General features: G+C 40.3%; 1 protein-coding gene across 1 annotated transcript; it reads right to left on the bottom strand.

Annotated features, from left to right (window-relative positions):
- Positions 1–202: 202 nt before the first annotated feature.
- cs (citrate synthase) lies at positions 203–10,567 on the bottom strand. Its single transcript, XM_034536719.1, has 11 exons — positions 10,406–10,567; positions 8,191–8,241; positions 7,542–7,649; positions 5,937–6,002; positions 5,402–5,533; positions 4,532–4,720; positions 4,181–4,380; positions 3,394–3,523; positions 2,939–3,040; positions 2,273–2,482; positions 203–2,183 (listed from the first exon to the last, which is right to left on the bottom strand). The coding sequence occupies exons 1-11, from the start codon at positions 10,454–10,456 to the stop codon at positions 2,013–2,015; spliced, it is 1,410 nt and encodes a 469-aa protein (XP_034392610.1). The 5' UTR covers positions 10,457–10,567; the 3' UTR covers positions 203–2,012.
- Between the last annotated feature and the right edge of the window lie 605 nt (positions 10,568–11,172).

The following is an 11,172-nucleotide window of genomic DNA, read 5'->3' on the forward strand; positions in this document are numbered from 1 at the left end:
ATATTGTTTGATGCTGCATGTCTCAACGGGAGTGACTCAAAGTTTGGCGTAAACGCAGTCTACCTTATATTTAGACATGATGGGCACGGGCATGACCCCGACTTCACTCTGCAGTGGTTGTGTATGCAAATCATTTCGAAATACCGTATAATTGGAATGTCTCCTTAACCTTTTCTATATCTTTAAGAAAATGAGACCCAAAAAGTGTTAATAAAAACCTTTATTAATTTTTTTTGTTAGGTTTTTCTCAAGTTTATCTGGCCCTTTTGACGGTTAGTCCCAAAACCAAAGTGTTTCTCTGATGAATCCACCTGCACTTAATTCTCCCAGTTATCATGTACAACAACCATGTTCCTCTACGATCAAAATAACCACGACTCTTGAACACCCCGCAAGGAAAAACACTACAATGAAACAAGCACGCCTGATAAAAGCCAGAAGGAAGATGGAAGCAGAGATTCAAACATCTGAATGAATCACTGACTAACAGGAGTACTTAAAGAAAAAGAAAAAAAATGGATTCAAGAACTTAAACTACACAAATGGAGTGTTGACAAACCCACAACTTAAGAACAAGCTTGAAACATTCAAGTGAAAAACCTGAAAAACCCACAAAGCCAGGCAAGAAATCATGGATATACAAGATAGCTGCAGTTCTTCTTTTTGTTCTTCGTCAGAATGTCCCAGTGAGACTCGACATGAGTGATGGACACTACTTCATTGTTGGTAAACTATGGTAATCATTGTGGTCATTACAAGCAAGTGATCGTACAGAGCTCATACATTCAAGCTATACATATATATACCTATGTACACAAAGTATAAATAAAACCACAAAATGATAACCCAAAGATTTGTTTTATACATTTTCAACACCAAAGAAACCCTGTAAAAAGGGACACAATCAACCAGGGGGGGATCTCTACTACTACAAATTAGGAAATCCAATCAAGCAAGTGCTCATTTTGGAGTAGTTGATGTTTAAAGCGCTCTCCCGTGGGGATAAAGTCACAAACATACACTCAAATAAGACAGGACTTTAACAAATACAAAGTCCACTTTTCTATTCAAGCTTGCTCTTAAGGATTTACTACAGGCTGCCAATAACAAGACCCGCTGCTCAAATCTTTATTATTACTGTACATTCTTAATTCAGAAGACCGTTTGAGCAGATCCCCATTAAAAAACAGGAAAGCGTGTTAACGAAGAATGAATATTTTCTATATAGACAAGACAGTTATTTTGATCATAGAGGCAAGACAGGTCATGATTTAAAAAAAAAAAAAAAAAAAAAGGAGGGACCAACGATTTAAAAAGGGGCAGTATCTTTTAACAGTTTTTTCACTATTTGGAATATATATCTCAAACAGCTTGTAATTATATTGGTAGAGACCTTAAGTGTTAACTGGAGTGTTCATAAATGGGAGTGAAACACATGGATCGACTGGGCGGGATGAGATCAAGTGGGGAGCCTAAAATGGAGGAATAGGGTCTTTTGCTTTTGGATATCCTCTAAGACGAAAATCACTGCATTAGCCAAAAGCAGCAAAGGTTGAGTCACATATTTAATTTGAGATCATTAAACAAATACAAAGGAAGCATTATTCACTTCCACAATTCCCTTTGAATGCCACTGTCTTTTCATAGTTCAGACCCAGTGCCAAACACAGCACTGCACAGGGAATGCTAGCAGACTTATAATGGTACATCATTTGACCGTACTATGATGTACATTTATGTTTCTGAAGTTTTCACCTCTCATTTTCCAAATGTGGAGACCCTATGGGAAAACTTGTCTTTTAAACTAAACACACTCAAACACTACATGGTGTGACGGTTAAAAAAGGCCCTTCTTTTGTGAAATGACATTAAAAGCGTACTGTCTCTTTGAATCCCATTGAATCCCTCGAGTTGTAAATGATAGGGGGTCAACCACTTATGTCTGCCTTTTGATGTTCCCACCTCCTCCTCCCACCCTTCACACTAACCCCCAGCTCTTTTCAGGCGGTTCTTCAACCTGACTTGGCTCCCACCAGTGTCATCAGTCCATCTGTGCTCATGGACTTGGGGCGCTCCAAGGGGAAGCCCAGGGCTCTACTCCACACCAGCTGAGCCAGCACACCGAGGGCTCGGGACACACCGAACAGGACAGTGTAGTAATTCATCTCAGTCATTCCATAATACTGCAGACAGAGGAAAGAGAGTCAGGCCTGTCAGGTTCTGTAACTGCCACCGTAGGATGACAAATGCACGATTGCCACACGCCTCTTACCTGCAGCAGCACTCCGCTGTGGGCGTCCACATTGGGCCAGGGGTTCTTGGCCTTGCCTTGCTCCAGCAGCACGTTGGGCACAATCTTGTAAAGCTGTGCAACCATCTTGAACATGGGGTCGTTGGGCAAGTGCTTCAGGGCAAACTCACGCTGACAGGTGTAACGTGGGTCAGTCTTCCTCAGGACAGCATGGCCATAGCCTGGCACAACCTACGAAGAGAGACAACATCGGATCAGCACAAAAGAAAAAAAGGGAACAGATATAACTTTTCCCCAAATGACGATCTTGATGATCCATATTGGCGGATCCATAGTATTTTTGTTGTTTTGTTATAGCAACAGGTCTACAAGGACCCCATAAATCCCTTCAATTGTCCATTAAATTTTTTTTTTTTAAAATCATAAAAATACACAATTCACATGATTATGAATTAATGACATAAGTAGTTTTCATTATGTATAATAAGCTGCTTAGGAAGTTATACAGGCCACTAACTCCCTCTCCAACATCTTTTATAATGCTGTGAAAACACCTCCTTCAAACAACTGTATATATTAAAGTCATAAAGATCATCAAAATTACATTTGGGGGATCCGTACAGATAACGAATTGACAACGGTCCGTTAATACACTTCAAGAATTGGTAGAGGAACTGGTGTCTTTACCCTTCCAGACTTCAGTGTGTTCCAGATATAATCCCTCATCTTCTCATCAGACACCTCTCCCCCCAACTCCTTCTGCAGGGCAGTCAGCCACACCAGTACTTCCTGTGAGATGCAGAATTTAATAGTCATTAAACACAATTAACATTCATTCTTAATAACAGAATGTATAGGCAAGTGTGTATCATCAAATTAGTGGAGCTTTCTAAGCAGCTATTCTTCGGGAGCATAAAAAATATGTTAACGTGTCAAGTGTGGACACATATGACCATTTTCAACTAATTGAAAAGATAAGACATTGAAGATATGTTCAAGTAAGACATGGAAACCACGAAACCAAAGCTGCAAAATGTCGCCCGAGAAAGAAAATGCGGGATGTTGATAATCACTGCCTTCAGCAAAATGTCACCTTCTGTAAGTGACAATAGAGTGAACATATTGATTTGCTTGCTACAAACCTGATTAGCCAGGCCATGCAGAGGACCAGCCAGACCATTCATGGCAGCGCTGAAGGACAGGTAGGGGTCAGACAGCGCACTACCCACCAAGTGGCTGGTGTGTGCACTGACATTGCCTCCTTCGTGGTCACTGTAACATTACAAAATAAATATATACATTCAAATACAAAAATTGGACATCAAAACATGTGAACTCAGCAATCCTCAAAAGTGACATTTTGTCTGAGATTAAACTGTTTTCACTACGTTTCAACACTAATTGGCAAACCGGTTGTTGGACACTGCTGTCAAATCACTAATTGTAATGGAAAGAGTGGCCCCTTGTGTCTGAAAAGTATATTGGTGCACTCCTCCGTGTGCAGTTTGACTGTGAAATACATTCACCTTTGATAACACAACTACAGGTTGTGTAAAATCCTACCATACAGTATTTATTACTGTATCTCTTTGAACTTGTGTGGGTAGCAGCCAATTCACGAAAGCAGTAGATAACAGTGGAAGTTGCACCACACAAAGTGTAATGTAATCTAAAATGTGATGTTTCTACAGCTTAGCTCTAGAGATGACAGGCTTTAGCGACACAAGGGTTACTAGTTACATAATCCTCATTATTTTTGTGTAAAATGTTTACTAAAGCATTATTAAAGCATAATATAAAGCATTATATTATAACCTGCTGTATTATTCCCCCCTGCTCTTTCACCATGTTGACCATCTCCAACCAAAACCAACATAACTACAAAATCAACGTTAGTTTATAATCTGATAGGTAAGCTTGAAGTTGCACCTGTGGATGGTGAGGTAGAGCCTCATTAGCTCAGTGAACTGGGCATCGCTGTAGCCCAGCATGTTGCTAAAATTGTGGGACCAGTCCAGGTTCGAGTCGATGGCTCCAATACTGCTGCCTTCGCGGTACAGGTTGCGGTAGATCTTGGCTGCAATGCAGGGCAGCTTAGCAATCAAGTCCATGGAGTCTTCATAGACAAACTAAGAGAACCAACACAAAAGGGATGTACTCAATTAAATGGCAATGCATTTATAAGTCAAGATATTTTACTTTGGACACTTGTGCCAAGCAAACACACCGTTTTGATGAGGATTTTTTAGATTTCCTGTATGAGTGTCGACGTAAACTCACCTCCCAGTACTTGGACTTGTGGACTCCCTCAGAGTATGCCCGTGCAAAGCTGCTCTCGCTGTTCAGAGCTGTGATGGCAGCACTGAACTGAGACATGGGGTGTAGGTTTGTGGGGAAATTATCCAGCATGGTGACAACGTGAGAGGGAAGTGCTGCTCTCTTCGCCCACTCTTTGGACACCCAGTTCACCTGGAGGAACAGGAGCACACAATTTAAGAGGCTGACCTATATTCACTCTCTCTGCTCTTTCAACATCTCGATGATAAGATAAAAATGTCTGCTACATGTTACATTGTAACAGAAACCCCAGTGCCAATGAAGCAGTGCAAGGTTTCTTTTACAAGTAGAAGGAACATATTTATTAATAGTAATTGTTAGGGAGCAAAAAGATATATCTAACATATCCCGCAGATGCATTAAGGAACAGATTATCAAAGAACAAAGGGCGAAGAGAGTGAAAAGTTATAGACAGCTAAAAAGTGAAGGCTCATCAGTCAGGTATATGACTGTTATATAACTGTTCAAGGAGATAGCTGGTAACAATAAAATGCCCAATTAAAAAAAAGTAATGAAAGTGTCTTGCTCCCCAGTTATAAAACAATCTTCAGTTTATATTTGATGATTTTCTGGAGTCATACATAACTGACAGTCATAATTATCAAAACACCTTGTGATCCACCTTCTCATGTTTATAACAAAGCAACAGTAACCATGTTGCTACTCACATTATATCAAGTTACTTCAATACCAGCACTGACAGAGCGAATTGACAGATAGAGCGAATTGACAGATAGCGCGAATGAACAGCCCTCCCTCATTACAACTCGGGCACAATTATCTTTGAAGCTACAGCACTCCTCTGCCACTCACCTGCTCCTCAGTGGGAACCTGCCCTGTGACCAGCAGCCAGAAGAGGCCTTCGGGCAGCGGCTCTTCACCTCCTGGAGCTTTAGGCAGCAACTTCTGACACTCTGGAATGCTGTAGCCCCGGAAACGGATGCCCTGTATATCAATGGAGAGAAACATGTCAAAATGATCCTGAAAGGCATCACCAAGTGAGTGATGGCATGCTGTCAACTCTACCAATGAATATGTAATTCCATGTGGTGGCCGGTAAAGGGCAGGAATTGTAACCTTCCTCAAAACAGTTTTTGTTTTTTTTACATCCCGAAGAGCAATCAATGACTCCTAAGCACTGACAAAAAATAAACTACATTTTTTTTTAATCAGGGTACTACAGTATAGTTTTTTAAGCTGACCAACCATATGACAACAATGCTGCTCTGCCACTAAAAGTTCTCAACGTCATCAAGAAAAGAAATCAAGATCAGTGCCTATGGGGCCGGCTAATCTCCAAAGAGCATTCAAATTATAAAACCACCTAAATGCTTTGTGCCAAACTGACCTCATCAGGATCCAACACAGAGGTTTCATACACCAGACCCTTCATCCCCCTCATACCTCCATAGATCTGTGGATGGAAACAAAAGCATATAGTGACATTTCAAATTGAAAACAGTCTTGTTAAAACCATACAGTTGTGCGTTTGTAATGCAGTACCAAGAGTTATGTAACATTGGACCTTTAAAGCCAAAATCCTCCGATTGAAGCCCAACAAGAGCCAATTTGGGCAACGGCTGCCAAGTCTTTAATTAATTATTTTGTTATTGATTCATTCAATTATTCTTTCCGACTAGCCAATTAATTTAATGCGGTTATAAAGATTTTTACATTAATGGTTATAACAATTAATTTACCCCAAATAAATATATTGTCTAATATTTTATTCTATCATCTTCTCTTAAAAACAAACGTAACAATATAGACCCTATTTGTCAGATGCTAGACTGGACCTCAAATTCAAAAGGATTTCTGTGAAGCATTGATTAATTTAATCACTGTATGTGAAAACAACTCTCTCTGAACTGGAGAATCAGTGTATTCACTAAAGTACTTCACTTCCAACTTTAAATGGTTTGGACATGGATTTATGTAATCACCAGAGTAATATGCAGTTAAGGTATCACTAGCAAATGTATTTTTCATTGAGTGTGGGGCAAGGGAAATAATCCAAAAGATGTACAATGGTAACTAGTTTGTTAAGTAAAGTTGTAGAGTTGTGATAATCCATGTCCAATTTGGAAAGCTTGCAGAGCACCACAATGTTGGGTAAATGTCTAAAATACTTCATCACTAATGATGATTATGGATTGCTGCAGCCTGTTTTATGGGTATGCTATGACCGGGTGCAGTCCTTCTTTATACAAATGAGTATTTTGGTAACGGATGACCTTGATGAATCACCTCAGCCCCATTACAAAAATGGCAAAGATCAATTCACTATTAAACTTAACGGCAACTATTTTGATAATCAGTTTGTGTGATTTTATTTTTTGAAGAAAAATCCTACTCAGTCTGCCTTGTGTAACACCATGCACAGGAATAAAACATGCACTTTATTGCTAATAAATAGTTGTACATACCATGAATAAGCCACAGCTGAATGCTTACTTGTTTTTGTTAAAAGTAAAACAAACCCAAGTTCTTCTAAAGTCAGCTGTCAGTTCTTTAGAAATTCTTCTCAAATCCCCATGGCAAATTGCCAGAGGTCAAAGGTGTAGTGACGATGACATGGCTGTTGCACTGGGGTGGGTGTGTGTGTGTGGACGAGCACACATATATAGGAGCACTGGGAGTTGGCAGTGTACAGTAGAGGTTTGAGTGACTCAGCCAAAATGTCTCCATCGACACGAAGCAGTATAGGTTCATATTGTGGACTCTGAGGGAGATGACCGAACAGTGATACCCGACAGTAAATAAGGCTGTGCAGGCCTAGACGGATTAGGTGATGCCAATATGCCCTTGTCTAATCCACATCATTGTAGATGGCCTAGATGCTCGCTCCTTTCGTCATTGACACAGTGGATCAGAAGCATCTTGGCTTTGTTGTTCTAATTTTATTCTGATCCCTTGACACATTTAACCATCTAACACCTCAAGCATCACTCACCATGTCAACAGAAACCTGTCCTATGTTGGTTTTGCCATACTGTTGTTTAAAGTTCTTGATCCTGGTCTGTTCTTTAGGAATGAGGTCAGCCAGGACATCCTTCAGATTCTGGAGAAATAAAAATGTTCAATCAGTCAAGTCCTTGAACCAACATATTGTCATCAAGTACAATTCAGTTTATTTTTGTATACCCCAAAATCACAAATTAGCCTCAGAGGGCTTTACAATCTGTACACATACGACATCCCTGTCCCAAGACCTCACATCGGATCTGGAAAAACTCCCCCCAAAAAATAGCAGAAACCCTTTCACAGGGAAAAAAGGGAAGAAACCTTCAGGAGAGTAACAGAGGATGACCCCTCTCCCCAGATGGACAGAAGCAATGGATGTCATGTGTACAGATGAACAGCGCTATAGAAGTAAAACACATTCCTCCAAACTGAACTAGGGTCAATTAAACAGACTGTATGTAAAAATATCTGTCAATCCACAAAGGTCAGCGTTTTCCATTAATACTCGAGAACACAAACAATTGTCTGTTGCAAATGCCACTTACAGCAGTAATAGTCTACACAACACAGTACAGCATAATAACCATCTTATAATTTGAGGCAAGCAGACTACTCTGGAGTGAACGTAGTATACTTACTGTTGTTGATGCGGTGGCATTTCTGGCAGCCACAAAGAAGTAGGTGGCATTCTGCGGAGCAGACAACAAAATAAAAGAACTATTAGGAGTATTATTCTCACAACCACAAATCGTAATGAAAAAATTAAAGGCCACAGCAGCATCTCCAGGCTTCTAACGCTCCTTACATATGAACCTAGACTTTGCAGCAGCTCACGTCATAAGACACAGAACTACAGTTATTCTTTTATGGATGTTAACAATATCTATGAACTAAATATACAAGGACAGACTTTAAAAACAAAACATTTTCTAGTTCAATTTATAATTTCTGACCATTTTACATCAAACTGACTGACTTACCGACAGTAGTACATGCTTTGCTTAACACTACCAATTAAACATGGTAGGGTAAATTATAAATCCTTTATTCCTACCTTACATTGACAAGCACTTCCTTTCTAAGAAATACAAATATTTAACCATCTCCATTTTCATCCCTTTTGAACCGAGTTGGCTGTTGGTTACTTTCTCCAGTAAAAAAGCACTCATTACACGGAGAGATCAAACATTTTCTTATGATAAATGATGGATAAGACTTGAACTGTTGCTTGAACAAGACTAAGGGATGTACGAGCGATTTAAAAAAAATAAAATAAAAAAAAAATCACTGGCCCGGTTTATGAAAGTATTTGGAGACTAGTAATCTCATTAAAAACTTAAGAGTGAGAAGTTGAGCTTGCTGCTGTTCACTACTGAAACAAGACTCCTCTGCAAGCTTATCAAAATCATCAATGTAAAAGGTGAATGAGTCTGAGCCTGGGGGACAGCTGGCTCTGTTCACAATGGGGTCATCTTCCCTGTCACCACAACTGGTAAAAGGCCAACAAGCCTCACCGAAAAAAACAAAAAAGGTGGGATCTTGCGTCAGCACACACACACACACACACACACACACAATACAGCCGAGAGAGAGATTACGTAACAGCTCAGGGCCTTAAATATAGAGCAGCAGGTTTACTCAGTCATTCCCAACACCCTGTCTGGGAGAAAGGTGACAGCAACTACACTGCTCAGAATGGTAGGGCAGTCGTCCCAGTGGCTGTGTCTATAAGAAACACATGGACATTTTCTTAGGTAAACTTAAAACCTGGTTGAAGATACTCTGTTGATAGTACGCAAACACAGTCTCTTCTAAAAAAAACTGGTTTCCTCAGAGGCAAGAATCCATGTTGATACCACCACAAAATGAATACTGCCGTACCTGCTCTACAGAGCATGACTGACATGATGTTAAATATAAATAGTTCAGAAACAAAATATAATGTGTTCACTACATAACTACAAGACTGATAACAGGGAGAAGATACCCCCCCAGGTCAAGGAAAGACATTTAGTCACTAAATACTAGCTTGGGGGGGTTGCACGGTCATTCAGTTCCAGCCGTGTAGGCTGAGAGGTCAGTGGAGTAAAACACTAGGTTTCAGTCAGCACGGAAGGCAACTACCTTTACCAGTGATTGGAAGTGCCTCGGCATACGAAGCCTTGCGGTAACATCATGATATACCAAGTTAATTATTAAAGCAATATATTAATCACACGCTAAAATCTGGCATCTGAGGCAACACATGTACATCTGATGGTGGATATCTGAATTCAGACTAAACACATCGTTTACACAGAGTTGTGTCACTTTTACATGTTGGAGAACACGCAGAATATTTGGGAGAACCTCAGCAAACGATGTGAGAGATTTCAACCTGAAGGTCGACGGGGGTTGAGAGTTGAGACTGGAGTTTAATCATTGTCTGTAGCCGACCATAAATAACACTTATTTACTGACAACTAGAAACGGGATATGTAAAGTAGTCCCGACTTAGGTCACTTAACGTCTGGTGAAAGAAACATGTCCAAACAGGCGGTGACGATACCAGGCCAGCACAAGGAGCACGTTAGCTAACAAGAGTTCAACAGTACAACTCAAAAGTAATCGTTACAGCATCGCTGTAGATAAACAACGAGCCATCGAGGATACTCCTAAAAGCTGTCACGCTGTTTTTAGTCATTATTAGCCAAGCTCTCAGTAAACAGGGTTCACAGTGTGACTGCCAGGGCTAAGCTAGCACACGCTTACTAGCTTGCCTCGCTAGCCCGATAAACTAACGTTAGCTTTTGTAAATAGCATGAAGAATGGTGACTTCTAAAGTGACATCAATGCCATTTCAAGTCCTCTTACCTTTGAATTGAGGAGTTTAGGTGCTAACCTACTGACAGTCAGAAAAGACATTGTGTCTGTGTAACTCTGTTACTTCCAATTGTTCTTTAAAACTAGGGAAGCCGCTGCCAGTGCACCGCGGAGCTGGTTGAAGGTGCCCCTCCGGAAAGCAGAAGGTTGAAGGGGGATTCAGGCCCGCACGTAGCAGCGGTGTTGATTGGACGATGGGCTGGGTCAGGCGCAATAGCGTATATTGATTTGATTGGCTAAGGGTCTGTTAGGTGTGCGCTGATTGGATAACGGATTTTCCTCTGTCAGTTACGATTTATGCAGACCAGGGTCTGTTCAAGACCGATATTTAATAAACTCTCTCCCCTTTTCTATCCAGTTGAAGAAGAAAATACCGCTATACTGAATAGTTGATGAAGCACCGGTTGCAACGACCTGGATATTGTGACAAGGATTCCCCTCTACACTCATTTTCATTTATCAAGTTTGACTAGTAACAGTGCTATGTACAGATGCAGTTAAAGGGCGTCTTCGATGTGGCTGCAATACAATGGACTCTGAGCTTTACCCCTGAAAATGTTGTCTCAAGATCAATGACGAACATTAAACTGAAGATATGTGGTTGCCTGAATTGAATTATACTTTATCTCTGAAGGAAAACATGCATGTTATAATGTTGTATATGCCTATGCATTTGTTTGCAAGTTGTCATAGGCCACATCTATGCATTAATTATAAATATATTATTGTAATATGTTTGGCATTCTTACCTAATGCTG

This window comes from Cyclopterus lumpus, chromosome 7 (genome assembly GCF_009769545.1).
Source record: "Cyclopterus lumpus isolate fCycLum1 chromosome 7, fCycLum1.pri, whole genome shotgun sequence".
In the NCBI taxonomy this organism is placed as follows: Eukaryota; Metazoa; Chordata; class Actinopteri; order Perciformes; family Cyclopteridae; genus Cyclopterus; species Cyclopterus lumpus.